This window comes from Melanerpes formicivorus, unplaced genomic scaffold, assembly GCF_026170545.1.
Source record: "Melanerpes formicivorus ecotype bairdi unplaced genomic scaffold, bMelFor1.0.p_v2 SCAF_19, whole genome shotgun sequence".
NCBI classification, from domain to species: Eukaryota; Metazoa; Chordata; class Aves; order Piciformes; family Picidae; genus Melanerpes; species Melanerpes formicivorus.
In genome coordinates, this window is record NW_027142371.1 from 15,181,671 (window position 1) to 15,200,425 (window position 18,755).

At 63.0% G+C, this 18,755-nt stretch overlaps 2 protein-coding genes across 5 annotated transcripts in view; one reads left to right on the plus strand and one right to left on the minus strand.

Annotated features, from left to right (window-relative positions):
- The first annotated feature begins 677 nt into the window (after positions 1-677).
- On the plus strand, positions 678-5,590 carry SLC2A4RG (SLC2A4 regulator). The gene is made up of 8 exons (XM_068150313.1): positions 678-738; positions 2,489-2,691; positions 3,204-3,313; positions 3,400-3,635; positions 4,172-4,272; positions 4,388-4,637; positions 5,318-5,400; positions 5,479-5,590. Exons 2-8 carry the CDS (start codon positions 2,612-2,614, stop codon positions 5,588-5,590), a joined length of 972 nt encoding a protein of 323 aa, XP_068006414.1. The 5' UTR covers positions 678-738; positions 2,489-2,611.
- A 3,537-nt stretch (positions 5,591-9,127) lies between these two features.
- ZBTB46 (zinc finger and BTB domain containing 46) overlaps positions 9,128-18,755 on the minus strand; it is a 49,166-nt gene continuing 39,538 nt past the window's right edge. For all 4 annotated transcript variants that reach the window (XM_068150255.1, XM_068150253.1, XM_068150254.1 and 1 more), the window contains 2 exons: positions 17,616-17,791; positions 9,128-14,931 (listed from right to left, as the gene is read on the minus strand). In XM_068150255.1, coding sequence (XP_068006356.1) covers positions 14,545-14,931; positions 17,616-17,791 — 563 coding nt within the window. In that variant the 3' untranslated portion in view covers positions 9,128-14,544. The remainder of the gene's footprint in view (positions 14,932-17,615; positions 17,792-18,755) is intronic.

Here is an 18,755-nt window from a genome sequence, read left to right on the forward strand (position 1 = left end):
AGCTTGGGAGGGGCAGGAGGAGCTCTGGGGGTCCCCGAGCCGGCGGTAACGCCGCCGTGACAGGCACGACCCCAGTTCCACCCGCTTAGGGCGAAACCCCGACTTTTGGGAGGCACTCCGCAACTTTCGGGGTGCTCCGATTTTGGCGGGAAGGGGGGCGGGGACTTCCCGGGGCCCGCCCGTCGCTGCCGGAGCCCCCAAACTCCCGGGAGGGGGGGTCCCGAAAGGCGGCGCCGGGGGGGGTGCGGACGGCAGGGGCCGGGGTGGGTGGCTGGGGGGGAGGGGGGGGGCAGCGGGAGGGCGGGGCGCGCGAAAATGGCCGCTGGCGGCGGGGGCGTGTCCCGCGGGGAGGGGGGGGCGGCGGGGGCGTGGCGCGGCGGGGCGGGGAGGGCGTGGCGCCGAGCGCACAAGTGGCAGCTGGCGGCGACCAATCAGAAGCGAGAAAAGCGGCGGCCTCGTTCCAACCCGCGGGCGCTGGCCAATGGCGGGCCGCGGGGGGGGCGTGGTTTAACCGGCGCCGACACCGGAGCGCGCTCCCCCGCCGGGCCCGGCCGCGGCCGCCGCCGCCGCCGCCGCCGCTTCTTCTTCTGCCCCCCTCCCCCCCCCCCCCCATGGAGCCTCCGCGGCCGCCCGCCGCGCTGCTGCCCTCCGCCCGCCGCCGCCGCCGCCGCGACCCCCCGCTGCCGCCCCCCCCCGCCCCGGCCCGCCGGCGGCACCGGCACCGGCACCGCCCTGAAGGTACCGGGGAGCGGGGGGCGGCGGCCACCGGGCAGGCGGCGGTGTGGAGGGCGAGGGGGGTGGGGTGCGGGGGGCCAGGAGCCGGCGGTGGGGGGGGGGAGGCGGGGTAGGGGGTGTGGGGGGGCGGTGACAGCTGACAGCGGCCCGCCCGAAACTTTCCCCGCCGATAAGATGGCGCCGCGCGGGGACAAACTTCGGGGGGGTGTGGCGCCCCCGCTGCCACCCCCGGCCCGCCCCCGAGCGGGGTCCGGCCGCTCCCCGGCTCACCGCCGCCCGCTCCGCCGCCGCCCCGGCGGGAAAGGAGGTCCCCGGCGGGTGCTGCCCTGCAGGAGCCGAGCAGAGCCGAGCGGAGCCCCGCTGCCCACCGCCCGCCCCCGCCGGCGCCCGCCAGAGCCCCGCGGATCCCACCGGGGCGGGGAGCCCCCTCACCCTGCCACACACCCCCGGGATCCAGTAGACCCCTGGCTCACCACCACCGCCGGTGCGATCATGTGGATCCCCGGTTGATCCCGGGGGGGTGGGGGGTGGCAGGTGCCCACGTCCGCACTGCCACACACCCCTGCCCCGCCGGGATCCCCAGCTGGGGAGCTGGGGCAATCTGCCTGGTGCTCGGGGATGCTCTCCCCTTGGAGCACCCTGCTGGGGTGATCCTCGTTGGATCCCAGTCGTGGGGAATCCACCTGGAGCCTGGTGGTGAGGAGGGGCCGTGGGCGCTGCTGCCTCAAGCCAGCTCTGCCTGCTGCCTGCCCAGCGAAGCTGCCAGGCTGTTCCCACTGGATCCCAGCGCTGGCCCTGCCTGGAAAGGGATCTACTGAGTGCTGCCACACAGCCAGAGATCTCTTGGAGCAGCCCCCACCTGCTCCCTGCTCTGCACAGCTCCAGGAGGATCCCTGCTGGATCCCAGCCCTTTGGGACTTCCCTGGGATCTGCCCTGGAGGGATCCACTCGGTACAGGCTGCCAGTGGATGTGGTTGTCTCGAGGAAGCCTGCAGCTGCTTCTTTCCTAGGCAAGGCCTGGGGGAGATCCCTGCTGGATCTGAGCCCGGGGTGATCTGTTGGGGCATAGCTTGTAGAGGAATCCACCAGGGGACCAACTCTCCAGTGAGTGTTGCTGGCCTGGGTCAGCCCTGCAGGAAGGGCTGCTCCTTGCTTCCTGGGGATCCCCAGGCTGATGACCTGGGATCCCCCTGGAGGGAGATCCACTTGGTGCTGGCCCTCAGCCAGGGGGTGCTGCTCTCGGACTGGCCTGGCAGGGCCAAGCCTGCTTCCTGCTCTGTGGGGATCTCTGCTGGATCCTGGGTGATCTCTTCAGAGAAAGATCTGCTGAGGGCTGCCACCCTGGAGCCATCCTTCAGGAGGGTATCTGGGCTCTGCAGAGACCCCTGCTGAATCCCCACTGTGGCCCTGGGGAGGGATCCACTGGCTGCCAGTGCTTGTCTGGGGGCTGACAGCAGCCTCCCAGGGGCTGTTAGATGCTCTCACTCCTGCAGAGCCCCAGGGAGGGATCCCAGCCACGATCTGATGGGATCCACATGGGATCTACCCCAGAGGTATCCACTGAGTGGCTGGCAGGATGCCACTGTAACCCTGCCTGGGGGCGCTGAGCTGCCTGCCCAGGGCTGACTCTTCCCTCACCAAGGTCCCTGCAGGGCCCCAGGCCGGGGGTGAGGATCGATGAGCTCTGGGGTCGCTTCCAGCCCTGCTGTGCTGTGTGTGATCCACTTCCTAACTGCCACTTTCTCTCTCCCAGGCTCCTTTCCGGGCCCTGGCAGCAGGAGCTGAGGGCTGGTTGCCACGCCTGGGAGAGCCCCTGGCACAGCGGGACCCCCCGGGCCGGGACCCCCCGGGCCGGGACCCCCCCAGCCGGGAAGCCATGCTGCGGGTGCTGGACGCCGGCGTGGAGCAGTGCCTGGCGCTGCACTCCACCTACATCCCTGTGCCACCGCGCCACAGGTAGTGCCACGTGGTGCCCAGCGGGGTGGCAGTGACAGCCAGGGCCGCGGGGAGCCGGGGTCCTGCTGCCCTCCGGCTGCAGGGGGAGGACTTTGGCCGCTCCAGCCCCGGCTGGGACCGGCTGGCCCTGGATGGCAGCACCGAGGGCTGTGCCTGGCTGCCCCCCTGCTGGGGACGAATGTTAGGTGCCACATCCCAGCATCACCCAAAGATGTACTCCAACCCCCCCCCCCGACTTTGGTTTTTGGCCATTCAGTGCTTTTTGTTAGCTTCCCCCCTCAGCTGCAGAGGGCTTTGGTTGGCTGCCCGCTGGGGATGCCAGCACCCACCCTGGCACGATGCCTGGCTCAGCCCAGGGATGCCCCCAGCAGGGTGGGACCCTGTGCCACCCATGTCTCCCTCCCTGTCAGCAGCCACTCCTAGTCTGGGTGATGGAGGCTCCCTGCTGGGGGTTGTCCATCTTCATCACACCTTCCCTCCCCCCACCCCCCAAATTCTGCTCTCCCTGGCAGGAAGCTCTCGGGCAAGGCAGGCATCGATGAGGTGATGGCAGCCACGGTGCTCACCAGCCTCTCCACCAGCCCTCTGGTGCTTGGTCACCCCCCAGCCACCCCTGCCCCAGGTAAGAGCAGGCTCCTCTCCCTCCCACCCCATCCCTGGACACCTATGGCACAGCCTGACCTTCCTCCTCCTCCTCCTCTTTGCCAGAGCCGGGTGCTGAGGTCTGGAAGGAGCTGCCTGCCATGTCCTCCAGCTGCAGCAGCAGCAGCAACACCAGCGGGGACTGGAGCTGGGACCCCCCCAGTGACCGCTCCACGCCCTCCACGCCCTCGCCCCCGCTCTCCAGCCACGTGCCCAGCACCTTCCTGCCCGCCCCGCTGCCCGACGAGGAGCCGGACGGCGCCCACTTCGTCTTTGGGGAGGCCATCCCGAGGAAGAGGAAGGTGGGATGAGCCTGGGGGGGTGGGGGGGGTGAGGCTGGGGTTGGGATTGGTGCTAGTGGGATGGGGGTGTTAGAGGTGGGAATGGTGATGGGGATGAGGGTGGGGATGGAGGCAGTGAGGGTGGGAGTGAAGGGGAGGGGGAGGCTGGGGATGGGGAGGATGGTGGGGGGGAGGCTGGGGATGGGGAGGCTGGCGGGGGGGAGGCTGGGGATGGGGAGGATGCTCTGGAGACTCTCCAGACCTGTCTGGGTGTGCTCCTGTGAGGCCTGGCCTAGGCTGGGAGTTGTCTGCTCCTGCTCCGCGGGGGAGTTGCAGTCGATGGTCTCCGGAGGTCCCTTCCAGCCCCTAACAGCCTGAGATGGGGTCGGGGGTGTGGAGGATGATGAGGATGAGGTCAGGGGTGTAGATGATGATGGGGATGAGGTTTGGGGATGGCAATGAAGATGAGGATGGGGCTGAAGATGGCACTGGGGACGACAGGAGGGGTGGAGGTGAGGCTGAGGAGGGGCTGGCAGCCTGGCGCCTCTCTCCTGCAGAACTCCACCAAGGTGATGTTCAAGTGCTTGTGGAAGAGCTGCGGCAAGGTCCTCAGCAGCTCCTCAGGGATGCAGAAGCACATCCGAACCCTGCACCTTGGGTAAGCGACGAGGGTCCTGCTGGGCGCCCCCAGCCCCACCCCTGGCGCCCCCTGCAGGGCCCTGCCGTGGCAGCGGGAGAGGAGCTGCTGCAGCCCGGCCCTGCTGTCCCCGCAGCCGCAAGGCCGACCCGGAGCAGAGCGATGGGGAGGAGGACTTCTACTACACGGAGCTGGACGTGGACGTGGAGTCGCTGACGGACGGGCTCTCCAGCCTCACCCCCGTCTCGCCCACCTCCTCGGTGCCGCCCTCCTTCCCCGGCCCCGAGGCGCCGCCGCCGCCCAGCCCCCACCCGGCGCCGCTGTCGCCCTGCAGCCCCGCGGCTCCCCCGGGCCTCTGCCACGTCCACACCGACCACGCATACCAGGTGAGGAGGGGCGCAGTGGGGGGCTGGGGAAGAGCAGCCGTGGTCCCCTCCCCATCACCACCATCACCATCACGAGGGGCAGTGGTTGGAAACCGGATCAGGGCAGCAGAGGAGGTTCTGCCCCTGGGCTCTGCTCAGACCTCACCTCCAAGCCTGCCTCCGGCTCTGCTGTCCCCAGCAGGGGAAGGACACAGAGCTGCTGCAGAGAGTCCTGAGCACAGAGATGCTCCCAGGGCTGGAGCAGCGCTGCTGGGAGCACAGGCTGAGGGAGCTGGGGCTGTGCAGCCTGCAGGGGAGAGGGCTCCAGGGAGACCTAACAGCAGCCTGCCAGCAGCTGAAGGGATCCTGCAGGAGGGCTGCAGAGGAACTTCTCGTGAGGGTGCCAGAGCCAGGCCAAGGGAGAAGGGTTTGGAGCTGAGGCAGGGCAGGGTTGGAGTGGAGCTGAGGTTCTCCAGTAGCAGGGTGGTGAGGCCCTGGCACAGGCTGCCCAGGGATGCCTCCTTCCCGCAGGCGTTCAGGGCCAGCCTGGCTGTGTCCCTGGGCAGCCTGCTCTGGCTGGAGCTGCCCCTGCTGCCCGCAGAGGGCTTGGACGAGATGCCCTTGGAGGGTCCCTTCCCACCCACAGCCCCCCGTGCCCTCCCAGCTCAGCGCTGACACAGGGCCCTGTGCTCTCTCACCAGGGCTGCCCAACCCCACCGCGGCCACCGGTGCCCCCTGCCGCCGCTCTGGCCCCACCGCCACCTAAGCCACCAACCATTCCCAGGTGAGCCACCGCCATCAGCACCCCCCCGCGCCCCCTGCTGCCCCTTCCCCTCCCTGTGACACCGCCCTCTGCCCGCAGGAGGCCGCGGGGGGAGGCCAAGAAGTGCCGCAAGGTGTACGGCATGGAGAACCGCGAGATGTGGTGCACGGCCTGCCGCTGGAAGAAGGCCTGCCAGCGCTTCCTCGACTGACCATGGCCGTGCCAGGGGTGCCAGGGGTGCCAGCGGCGCTGCCAGCGCTTCCTCGACTGACCATGGCCGTGCCAGGGGTGCCAGGGGTGCCAGCGGCGCTGCCAGCGCTTCCTCGACTGACCACGGCCGTGCCAGGGGTGCCAGGGGTGCCAGCAGTGCTGCCAGCGCTTCCTGGACTGACCACGGCCGTGCCAGGGGTGCCAGGGGTGCCAGCGGCGCTGCCAGCGCTTCCTGGACTGACCACGGCTGTGCCAGGGGTGCCAGCGGCGCTGCCAGCGCTTCCTGGACTGACCACGGCGGTGCCAGGGGTGCCAGCGGCGCTGCCAGCGCTTCCTGGACTGACCACGGCGGTGCCAGGGGTGCCAGCGGCGCTGCCAGCACTTCCCCTGCCAGTGGGGCCAGCAGTGCCAGCAGTGCTTCCTTGGCTGACCCCTGGCAGCGGTGCCACCGGTGCTGGCAGTGCCAACAGTGATGCCAGTGCCAGCAGTGCCACCTGTTTTGCCGGTGATGCCAGTGCCGCCTGTGCTGGTGGTGATGCTGGTGCCACCAGTGATGCCAGTGCCGCCGGTGCCAGCGGTGCTGCAGGTGGTGCCAGTGCTGCCGGTGCCGCCGGTGATGGCAGTGCCGCCGGTGATGCTGGTGCCGCTGGTGCCGCCGGTGCCGCTGGTGATGGCAGTGCCGCCGGTGCCAGCAGGGCGCTCCCTCCTTCTTGCACATTTTGCACTCGAGGTGCCTTTGCGCCCCCTCCCCTGCCCCCGACCCCTGCTGCCGCCCCCGGACTCAGGGACCGGCCCCCCCCGAGAGCTTTATGCACACAGAACCTGCCCCTGCCCCTGCCCCTCCCTGCCCCTGCCCCTCCCTGCCCCTGCTCCCCCTGCCCCTGCCCCTGCTCCCCCTGCCCCTGCCCCTGCCCCTGCTCCCCCTGCCCCCCCCAGCCTGTGCTGGCCTTTGCCGATAAGCTAAACCTGCCCCCCCCCCCGCCTCTGCCAGCGCCGGGCCGGGGGGGGGGGGCAGCCAGTCTGGGGACACCCCTAAGGGGCTGGGGGGAAGGTGGCAGGGGGGAGGCTGCCCACAGCTGCCCTAAGCTGTGCCTGCAGCTGGCAGAGCCGGGGGGGGGGGGAGCTCAGAAAAGGGGGTGTCTGTTCCTGCCCCCCCCCACCCCCCCCATCCCAGGGGAGCGCCCCCCAGGGGGCAGAGGTGAGCATCGACCCCCCCCCGCCCTGCCCCTGCTCCCCGGGGGGGGTGGTTTGGTTTTTGTTTGTTTTTACTCTCTTTATGTCGTTTTCGGGGGGGGGGAGCAGCTGCTCCCCCCGGGGCCGCGCTCCGGGAAGTGCCTGCAGGAACTGCGTCCATTTGCACTACGCCAAACTGCACAGAGGGCTTCGCTCTTCCTCTGGGCGGTCTTGAGGGGAGGGAGGGGTTGGCTTTTGGGGGGGGGTTGGCTTTGGGGGGGGTTTTTGGTTGTTTTTGGGGTTTTTTTTTTTCCTCCCCCCCTTTGTATGTTTTTATTTTTTAAATAAAATATATGGGAAAATGACAACAAAAAAAAAAAACAAAACCATGAAAAGCCTAAAAAGCTGCCCCGGGCCGGGGGGGAGGGGGAGGGCACTGCCTGCGGGGGGGAGGGCACTGCCTGCGGGGGGGGAGGCACTGCCCTAGGGGGGGGAGGGCACTGCCTGCAGGGGGGAGGGCACTGCCTGCGGGGGGGGAGGCACTGCCCTAGGGGGGGAGGGCACTGCCTGCAGGGGGGGAGGGCACTGCCTGCGGGGGGGGGGAGGCACTGCCTGCAGGGGAGAGGGCACTGCCTGCAGGGGGGGAGGGCACTGCCTGCAGGGGGGGAGGGCACTGCCTGCGGGGGGGGGAGGGCACTGCCTTCGGGGGAATACCCCCAGCACTTGAGGGGGGGCAGGGTTCAAGGCCTTTATTCCCTTTTTTCCTTCCAAATTCCCTTTTTTTCCCTCCCCCCCCCCCGCCCCCAACCTTCTTCCTCCCCAAAATTCCTCCTCCCCCCCCCACCCCGGAACAGTTTTTCCCTCCCCAAGGCCTTTCTCCCCTCTCCTCCTGCCCAGGCAGAGGCTCAGGGCTGGGGTTGGCAGAGCCATGTCCCCCCCCCCCAGCTCCCTGCACCCTCCCAGTGCGGGGCTGGGGACAGCCTGGCACTGCCCCCCTTGCACCCCAGCCAGGGCAGGTCCCTACCCCTGCAGGGAGGATTTCCTTGGCAGCAGGGACCCCTCCCCTGCTTGAAGGGTACCCCCCCAACCCCACCCCCCCCCCAGGGGCTCAAACCGCTTCAGCCCCAGGGGCTGGGCTGGCACCAGGATTGGCCTCCCCCCGCCCGGTGCCCCCTCCCAGGGCTGGGAGCTGGCAGCCCCCGAGTCAAAAACAAACAAATGTTTGGAGTCTGTTTTTTAACCCTTCTGGCTCTTTTCTGGCTCTTTTCTGGCTCTTTTCTGGCTCTTTTCTGGCTCCTCACATGGGCTCAGTGCTGCGGGGAGGAGGTCCCGGGACCATTGCCGGCCCCCAGCCCAGTGCTGGCAGCTCCCCTCCTGCATCCCGCAGCCCCCGGGGGTGGCATCGCCCCGGGCTGGGCCTGAGCCCAAATCATGCCCGAAAGTGAGGCAGGGAAAGGGCAGCGACACAGCGGCACCGGCTGGGGGCGGTGGGGTGCAGGCAGCAGGGAGGGAAAGGGAAGGGGAAAGGGAAAGGGAAAGGGAAGGGGGGAGGGAAAGGGAAAGGGAAAGGGGACAAGAAAGGTGGAAAAGGGGACCCAAACGGGAGGAAAACGGGGAGCGAAGGGAAGAAGAGGGGGAAAGGAAAAGGGGGGCAAAGAGGAAAAGGGAGAGGGAAAGAAGGATAAAAAAAGGGTAGAAGAGGAAAGGTAAAAGACGAGAAGGAGGGAAAAATAAAAGGGAGAAGGAGGGAAAATGAAAAAGAAATGGGGCAAAAAAAGGAAGGGAAAAGAGGGAAAGGGGAAAGGGGAGAAGGAGGAAAAAGGGAAAAAATTAAAAGGGGGAGAAAAAAGAGGGGAAGGGGAAAGGGAGAAATAAAAGGGAAAAGAGGAGAGAAGGGAAGAAAAGAAGAGGGGGAAAGGAGGAAAAAGAAAGGAAAATAGGGAAAGGTGGGGAAGGGAAAGGGACAGATGAAAGGGAAATGGAAGCAACCAGCCCAGGCTGCGGTCCCCACGGGGTCAGGGAGGGATTTTGGGGAGCAGAGACCTCACACGGCCCCAGCTCAACACCCAGGAGCGCTGGGGGCGGGAGGGGAGGAGGGGATGGGGGGGAGGCGGAGTGCAGGATCCTGCAGCATCGCAGCGCTGCAGCTGGGTGGTGCCCGAGGCCCCCTCGCACCCCGTCCCGTCCCGTCCCGTCCATCCCATCCCATCCCGTCCCGTCCCGTCCCGTCCATCCCATCCCATCCCATCCCATCCCGTCCCGTCCCGTCCCGTCCCGTCCCGTCCCGTCCCACGACGAGGAGGAGGAGGAATTAAGAATGCTTTGGGGTTCCCCCCCCCCGCCCCAAAACCAAGACCAAAACTGGTAGCAGCAATTTCCCAATTTATTGATCCAGACCGATGGCTGCAGGTTTGCCTAAGCTAAACCCCACCACAAAGCCAGGACCGGCCCCGGGCTGGCCCCCGGGCTGGCCCCCGGGCTGCCCAACGCAGGCTGAGAGCTGGGAGAGCAGCTCCAAACCAAAGAATAAAATAATAGAAAATAATAATATAACAATAATCATCATCATCATCCTCATCCTCATCCTCATCATCATCCTCATCCTCCTCCCCAGTTCTATTCACCTGGACTACCAAAGGGACAGCGAATCAGCACAACAAAGCCACCAACCTTCTCCCACTGGCCCCCTCCTGCCCACCAAACCTCTTCAGCCTTCCCTCCCCCCCCCCCAAATATTCACCACCTCTCTTCAATGCAAACACAGGTTGAGAATAATCAATATAAAGTCAATAGAATATAGAATATTCCCAGCAAAAATAATCCTCATCCTCACCATCATCATCCTCATCCTCAGGCACCCTTCAAACACTGTCCTTGGGTTTATTTATAATTGGGGGGGGTTTAGCTTTGTTTATTTATTGTTATTTATTTATTGAGTTTTTTTCTCCCCCCCCAGAGAGGTTTAAAGCAGGTTGGGAAATAAATAGATCATCTCTGTGGAAGCAGACAGACAGACAGACAGACAGCACTCTCCCATGCAGGGCTGGGGGGGGATATCACCACCAGCACCACCCCAGACCCCAAAGCAAACAACCACCCAGCAGGCAGCAGCGTGGCTGTCACGGGAGGGGAGGGCCCCAGGGGAGCTCAAAGCCCAGAATAGTGCCCCCCAAATTCCAGGGGTTCCCCCCCCCCCCTTTTGTTTGTTTGAGGGGGATGTGCAAAATGGGAGTCAGCATGGAGGGGGCTCAGCTCCAGGCTGGGGTTGGGGTTCCACTCCTGAGGGGGCAGGAGCTGAGCCCTCACCCGAGCCATCCAACCCCACAGCCTGCCCCAAGGCCTGGCCAGTGTGGGGCTGGAAAAGCAGAGTGGGGGGAGGCAGGAGTGGGGGGAGGCAGGAGTGAGGAGGCAGGAGTGAGGGGAGGCAGGAGTGAGGGGAGGCAGGAGTGGAGGGAGGCAGCAGTGAGGGGAGAGGCAGGAGTGGGGAGAGGCAGCAGTGAGGGGAGGCAGGAGTGGAGGGAGGCAGCAGTGAGGGGAGGCAGCAGTGAGGGGAGGCAGGAGTGAGGGGAGGCAGGAGTGAGGGGAGAGGCAGGAGTGAGGGGAGAGGCAGGAGGGGGAGGCAGCAGTGAGGGGAGAGGCAGGAGTGAGGAGAGGCAGGAGTGGGGGGAGGCAGCAGTGAGGGGAGGCAGGAGTGGAGGGAGGCAGCAGTGAGGGGAGGGAGTCAGCCCGGAGCGAGTGCCAGAGGAGCCTCCCCTGCACTCCTGCAGGCCAAGCTGCTGGGTTTCGATTCAAGAGCAGGGAAGGGCAATGGAGTTTGCAAGCCACCATCAGGCACATCAAGCTCTCAGCTCCCCCCAGAGTCACCCCACAGCTGGGAGGCCAGCACTGGGCAAGTGATGCTCCTCTACAAACCAGTCTGGGGAAAGGAGCCACTGGGAAGCCACCCAAGAGCCTCCTTTCTCCTCAAGACCTTCTCCCACAGCAGCCCCAGCCCCAGCCCCCAGCTCCAGCAGGACACAGCCGAAGGCTCCTCGGGGACTCCTTGGGGTGGTTTGGTTTGGTTTGGGTTTTTAGGGCAGGCTGGTGGTGCCCTGAATGAAACCATCCTGGCAAGTCCTGGCACAGCCTGGAGGCCTCAACAAAAAGGAGGAAGAAATCCAGAAGGGACACTCACAGGGAGTTACCAAAGGAGCTGCAGGCTCCCCAGCCCCGGGGCAGCGCTGTCCACGTCTTAGTACTTTAACCTAGGAGGGAGTTGGCTGGGGAAAGTAGGCCTGTCTCTATGCACACACACATCAGACAGGTATAGACATTAGAAAACTGAAAAAGGGACCTCAGAGAGGTCTACAAAGCCCTGAAGGGAAATACAAAGAGTTGGTGCTGGAGGCTTCCCTCAGCGCCAGGGTGGGCAGAAGGGTTTGGGGGTGGGTTTCAACCCCTGGGAGCTGAAGGTTGCATAGGCAGAAGGTTCCCAGAGAGGAGCCCCCAGGGGTCCAGCCAAGCCCTGGAGGAGGTTTGACAAAGTCTCAGCATTAAGACAAAGGCCAAGTTCCTTTTTGCTTTGTTATTTGCTTCCCCCCCTGGTTTTATTCAGTTCTGTCTGGGAAGCCAAAGCATCACCGAGGCCCCCGGCAGAGGCAGGGAGGGAAAGTCCTGCAGCTGGGGTCACAGAGCCAGAGGGGCTGGAAAGGACCTCTGGAGAGCAGCCAAGTCCAAACCCCATCTCCACCTCTCCATCAAACTGCCCCCAGCAGGCTGGAGCCAGGTGGGCTTCATCCCTTCCCCCGAGGAACAGGCATCAGGACAAGAGGGAAGGGCCTCCAGCTGCCCCAGGGGAGGTTTAGGCTGGGCAGGAGAAGAAACTCCTTCACTGAAAGGGTTCTCAAGCACTGGGAGGAGCTCCTGGGGAGGTGGTCGAATCCCCATCCCTGGAGGTGTGGATCTGGTGCCCAGGGCCGTGGTTTAGTGGCAGGAGTGCGAGCTCTAGGGGAGTGGCAGGACCTGATGGCCTCAGAGGCCCCTTCCACCCTCAGCAGTTCCATGACTTCTCACCAGAGCACTGGAGACACAGGTGAGGTGCTGGGAGGAGCTGGCTGGGCACACAGGGATGTGCTAGTGGCAGAGAAGCTCAGGCTGGATCAGGAGGGTTACAGCCACGCTGGAGAGGCTCTGATTTCCTCTCCTTTGATTGCGTTTTGCATCCTCAGCTCAAAGGGCACCGAGGTGGCACTGCTAGGACACGATCCTAAAGCCACCTGGCTCAGTGCCTACCCTTCAAGGGAAGAACACAAAGAGAGAGAGGATGAAGAGAGGATTTAATTGCCAAGTGGAGCTCAGCACCCCCTGGGCAAACTGGAGTCACCCAGGGGCACAGGCAGTGAGCAGAGAGGAAGAGGAAGGCTCAGAGCAATCCCTTTTGTCCTCCTCAGAAGGTTGGAGGAGTGTCAGAGGGAAGCAGGAGGAGAAGGTGAACCAGGTGGGGGTTAGAGCTGACTCTTAAATAGTTGTGGGGGGTTTACATACAAAAAGCAAAGCTCCAGGCAAACTTTAAGTACTGTATTTGTCTAAGTGTAACAGAGGAGGCTGCACCTTGGAGACCTCAGGCCCAGCCCCACCACCCCTCCCTTCCCTATTTACAGGCTAAATGACAATAAATACAGAGCCAAAAGGCAAAACTCAGGGTAAGGAACCAGCAACCCTGCTGTGAGACCCCCCCAGACACCTCAGCTGCTGGCCAAGAAGGGGCTCTCGAGGTCCAGCCGTGACCCAGGGGGGGTCAATACCTTCACAAGAAGGTAAAATGCAAAAGGAGGATTTTTCCAGCCTGAGAGAACTGCTTCTGCAGGACCCCAACTGCTCTGACCTTGGCTTCCAGAGGCTCTCTCCACTTGCACCAGCCACAAGCAAGGCTCACCTCGCTCCTGGGGAGCAGCAGCAGCAGATGGTGCTCCTGGGGCCTCCTGGAGCTGAACCAGAGGAACTGAGGGACCCCTCCCATGCCCACATCATCACTGTGCACCCAGAATGAGAGCAGGAGCCTGGCACCTGCTGGGGGCTCCCAGTGGAGGTGGTCAGGGAGTGCAGAGAGAAGGTGGCCAGCAGCAGGAGGAACCTCAGCTCCTCAGAGGAAGGAACCAGACACCATGAGCCAGGACCTGACTGGAATCAGAGGATGAACAAGGAGGCAGCTACTGCAGCTGCCAGGGTGCCACCCCCCTGCACCACCTCCTGGCACCAGGCAGCTGGGGGGCTGACTGTACAGCATCCTTCACCAGGTGGAACCAGGCCTTTCCCTAAGGCCCACCAGCCCTGCAGGGCTCAGTGCTCCCACCAAGGCAGGAAAATAGCACCTTGAGTCATTGGCTTTCTGGTGACAGGTTGTCTGCTGTGGCAGGTTTCGTGCTGCCACGGTCACAGACCTGGTACAGAACTGCTCCCCAGCCAGGGAGGAGGGAGGGCAGCAGCTTGGGGTCTGGTAGTTAACAAAGCACCAGAAGCAGAGCTCCCAACACACTTTTGGTGCTGCTGTCATTCAAGTGGAGCTGGAAGAAGGCAACAGTGGCCGATATGGAGAAGGAGAAGCCCCCCCAGAGTCTGCTTGGAGGGGCTGGGAGAGAAGCCTGGGCCTTACGTGCCCCAAATGTAGAGACTGCTTTGAAAAGCTCCATGGAACCACTGAGGGTTTTCACCCAGAGCTAAGCAGCTGCTGTGCCTCCCCGTGGTGAGTGAAGCTTTTCAGCCTGCCAAGGAAGAACGAGGTACCCAGGAGGTACAGCAGGAGCAGCAGGACTTCCACCCAGCTGGGCTCTGGAGTCTCCTCACCCTGGCTTCTCTCCTGTCCCACTTCCCCCTGTGCTCTGCTCAATGCCTCTGCTTTTTGCTACTGTTTGCATATATCAATGAAAAAGGCAGCTGGGCACAGGAGCAGAGGGAAGGTACCTGCAGAGAAGGAGGAGAGGCAGAGCGTGCCCCACGTCCCTCAGAGCAGAGGGTGCTCCTGGCAGCACCACCAGGCATGGCAGGGAGCCCAGAGGCTGGAAGACAGGAGGAGGGTAAGACACCAGCAGGCCCAAGGAGCCCCAAGACCTTCCCTTCTCTGATGGTGACTCCTGGAAGGGAAGGATCCAAGAGCTGAGCTCCTAAGGCTGGAGCCTGACTTGCCTCTTGATCTGTTTGGCTCCATAACAAAGCCCAACAGAAGCTCTCCTGAAGTGGCTTTGCCCAAGGCCTGCTGCACAGAGGGAAGCCCTCCAAGGCTCACATCCATCTGCTTCCCCAACCTTGCCTTGGAGTTCCACTGCTGCTGGGATTTTAGCACACAGGTGAGGTGGCAAAAAAAGAGACCAATAACCACCACCCCCAAAACAAAGCCCAAAGCCCAACCAACCAACCCTGCTTTGGCCACACAGAGCTCCCCAGGGCCTGGGGCTGCCCCCAGCCTCCCCAGGGCGCAGTGCTCACCCCTCAGGCTGGCTTGGGGCTGCTCGTGGAGGGGGGAGTGGGGGGAGGCAAAGTCAGTTGTGCTGCTGGAAGCAACGCTGCTGAGAGAGTGTCTGAGTGGGACAGGGAAGGACTTGTTCAGCACACACAAGAGCTGTTTTGCACACAGGGACTACCACAAGGCTACTGCAGGTCTTTGCCCAACACACTCCTTCCTCCCCCTCCCTCCCCCAACAAACAACAGAGCCAAACAAAACCAAAACAAACCAACCCCCAACCAACCAACCAACCAACCAACCAACCAGCCAGCCAAGCAAAGCCAAGCCCCCCCAAGCCAAGCCCCTAGGAGATCCAGGTGAACTCCTTCTCGCTCTCCCCAGCGTGGTCCTGCTCCTGCGGGGAGTCGACGTCTTTGTCCTCGTCCAGGATCACGTCATCCTGCGACATCCCCACGTCCTCCTTCCACTTGATGTCCTCCTCCTCCCCCATCTCCTCGTCTCCTTCCACCTTGATGTCCTCAGGGTCTTCCAGGTACTGCCCCTCCCCCGGGTAGCACTCCTCTGGGGAGCCCCCTGCCCCGTTGTGGTCCAGGTGGGGGGCGATGCCCCTGCCGGAGCAGTCGGCGCAGACGCCGTGGCGCCGCGAGCCGTGCTTGATGCCCACGCTGGCTGCCGACATGAACACGCGGTTGCAGACCTTGCAGACGTACTTCTTGTCTTTGCTGTGGACCTGCAACAGCAGAACCAGCAAAAACCCCAAGGTTAATGCCAGTGGAGATGGAAGGAGAGCCTCAGCTAAGGAGGAGCTCCCCCGTGCCGCTGCAAGGGCAAGACCACCGCGGGCTGCCAACGGGGCAGGGGGTCGCCTGCCCGCCCAGCTGCATCCTCCATCACCCTCTGCTCACCCAGAGCCCTCAGCTGAGCTGAAGGGATTTGAGGACAACTTGATCCATCCTACCCCTCAGCCCTCCCTACCACGGGACACTCCCTCAGGCTTTGCACTGCACCAGCCCAACCACCTTCAGAGCCTGAGAGCTCCCCAGATGTGCTCCAGCTCCACGCTCTCCTTGCTCTGGGTGAGTCCCCACCACCTATTCTTCAGCAGCACCACACAAAGCCACTCAAATGGTCACAAAGCCACTCAAATGGTCACAAAGCCACTCAAATGGTCACAAAGCCACTCAAGTGATTTGAGTTTTTACACTCTGAGCTCTTTCTCAAGCAGCTGGCCAGGGCTGGGCAGAGCCCTCTGACAGGATCTGCAGGTATCGCTCACTTGGAGCTGTTAGCAGAGTGATTCTCAGGCAGGAGAAGCTGAACAGGCTACAGGAGGTGGTGATGAGGGCACAGCAAGGGTGAAAAGAGCCAGGCAAAAAAAACCAACCCAAACCCAAACATTTCCAGCCAAAGTTTGGCCAAAAACTGCAAAAAACCCACTTTTTGATCTGAGTGAAAGCAAAGCAGGGCCTCCTGTCTGGTTACTGGGTGAGGAACTGAAAGAAGCAAAGCTCCTGGGGTGCTAAACCAACTTCCTTTCCCTAAGTGTCATTTTTATAGCATCTACTTTCATCTGATGCTCACCAGCCCTCATCCTTACAGATTTACCCAAGACTTGGTTAACTAAGCCCCAAAACATCCTGGAATCAGCTGAGATGCAAAGTGCCCAGAGCCAGGAGCTGAGCTCACCACGTGCAGCCAGCCAGCCTGCACCACCACCTTGCTCAATGAAGACTGCAGATGAAGGCTGCACCCAAAGCAGTGTGGCCAGAGATGGAGAGAGGGATCCTGCCCCTCTGCTCTGCCCTGGGGAGACCTCACCTGCAGGGCTGGGCCCAGCTCTGAAGCCCTCAGCACAGACAGGACCTGGACCTGATGGAGAAGATCCAGAGGAGGCCACAAAGATGCTCAGGGGGCTGGAGAACCTCTGCCACAAGGACAGGCTGAGGGAGCTGGGGTTCAGCCTGGAGAGGAGAAGGCTGCAGGCAGAGCTCAGAGCAGCTCCCAGCAGCTGAAGGGCTCCAAGCAGGCTGCAGAGGGACTGCTCCCAAAGGCCTGCAGGGACAGCACCAGGGGCAGAGGTTTGAAATGAGAGCAGAGCAGATTGAGATTGGAGGTGAGGAGCAAGTTGTGCCCCAGGAGGCTGCTGGAACCCTGCAGCAGGTTGCCCAGGGAGGGAGCTGAGGCCTCATGGCTGGAGCTGTGCAAGGGGAGGCTGGAGAAGGCTGTGAGCAAGCTGCTGCAGGGCAGGATGTCCCTGCTGAGGGCAGGGGGTTGGGCTGGGTGAGCTCTGGGGGTCCCTCCCACCCCAACCCATTCTCTGAAGATGCTGCTGCTGTCTGCTGCTGTTTGCACACAGGGCATTTCCCTTTTCTTCCCAGAAGGAACTTCAGAGAGTCCCTGAGCTGGAGTCCTTCTGGGGCTTTACACAACAGCACAAGTCCTTGTCCCTTGGTTTGCCCTTTAGTGCACCCATGCCAGGCTAAGCCAGAGCCATTTCTGGCTCCCTGGAAATGAGGACTGCTGCTCTCAGGACTGCACTTCTCAGCAGCTGGTACTAAAAAGTTGTGATCCAGCAGCTGCTCTCCAAACCAGCTCCACTCCTGCCATGACAGGAGTCACCCAGAGATGCAGACAGACAGATATCTCCTCCTGGATGTGCTCACAAAGAGCTGATTTCATCTCCCTGGGTGATGTGAGCCTCCACAGAATCAAATCACTCACCTGGAATGATTCCAGCAGTGAGGGAATAAGAAAGTCATTGGTAGATCACCTCAGTTTCCACCCTGAAGGATATGGAGTCCTGGACTGGTTTGAGGTGAGAGAGACCTTTAAAGGTCACCCAGTGCAACCCCCTGCACTCAGCAGGGACATCCCCAACCAGAGCAGGCTGCTCCCAGCCCCAGCCAGCCTGAGCTGCAGTGGTGCCAGGCATGGGGCAGCTCCCAGCTCCCTGGGCAGCCTGGGCCAGGCTCTCCCCACCCTCAGCACCAAACATTTCTCTCTTCTCTCCACTCTCAATCTCCCTCTTGGAGTTCAAACCATCTCCCCTTGGCCTGTCCCAACAGGCCCTGCACAGAAGTCTGTCCCCAGCTTTCTGATGGACCCCTTTGAGAACTGCAAGGCCACCAGAAGCCCAACTCTCTCAGCCTGGCTCACAGCAGAGGGCTCCCAGCCCTGCCAGCACTGCTGTGGCCTCCTCTGGCCCTGCTCCACCAGGTCCCTGTCTGTGCTGCACTGCAGAGGGGTCAGCATTGCACAGCAGAGGGGCAGAATCCCCTCCCTTGAGCTGCAGAGGCCTTCAGAGGAGCTACAGGGTGTGGAACAGAATCTAGAGGAATGCTGAGGAAGGTGCTGCTGCCTGGGACCCGGGGCCCTGGGCTCCTGCCAGGCAGGCAGGCTGCTGCCCCAGCTCACCAGGGTGTGCCGCTTCATGTGCTCCCGGCGCGTGAACTTCTTCCCGCAGATCTCGCAGGGGTAGGGCCTCTCCCCGGTGTGGGACCTCATGTGCCTCTTCAGGATGCACTGGTGCATGGCTGAGAAGCTGCAGTAGGGGCACTTGAACTTCTTCCTGATGACTGTGAACTCGTTGACTGCAAGAGAGCAAGAAAGCACAGGGGTCAGGCTGGGGACGCCTCGGGGCAGGCAGGCTCCTGGCTCGCTGCTGAGGGAGGGCAGGGTGGGCTCTCACCCTCAGCCCTCTGCACCAGCCCCCACTGGGGCAACTCTTGCACTGGTTCATGGCACTTAGATTATTGAAGCCAAGGACTTCAAGCACCTTCATCACAGCAGCTTTGGAAGCAGCCAGCACACAAAGGTTCAGCAAGTTGGCAGCACAGTGCCTGAACCACAGCAGGGGTTGGGGTGGGGTGGAAGGGACTTCAAGATCATCCAGTTCCAAGCCCCAGCTCCCACCAGCCCAGGTTGCTCCAGGCCTCATCCAGCCTGGCCTTGAACATCTGCAGGCAGGAGGCAGCCACAGCCTCCCTGGGCAGCCTGTGCCAGAGTCTCACCAGCCTCCTACTGAGGAACTTCTTCCTCAGCTCCAGTCCAACCCTGCTCTGCCTCAGCTCCAAACCCTTCCCCCTTGGCCTTTCACCCTCATGAAAAGTCCCTCTGCAGCCTTCCTGCAGGATGCCTTCAGGTACCAGCAGGCAGCTCTGAGGTCCCCCTGGAGCCTTCTCTTCTCCAGGCTGAACAGCCCCTTGCTGAACAGCAGATAGAGAGCTGGGGAGAGCCTGGCACAGGCTGCCCAGGGAGGCTGTGGCTGCCCCCTGCCTGGAGGTGCTCAGGGCCAGGCTGGATGAGGCCCTGAGCAGCCTGGGCTGCGGGGAGGTGTCCCTGCCCATGGCCCATGGATGATCTTCCAAGTCCCTTTCAAGCCAAGCCATGGCTCAGTGGCCATGGCAGGGGGGTTATGGCTGGGCTCAGTCTGCAAGGCCTTTCCCAGCCAGTCCTGTGAACTCTCCACTGCACCACATTCTGATTGATTTCCCTGAAGGCCAAGCCCTAACATTCCAGCACCATTACACCTGTGGAAGAAGAAGAGACCACAGC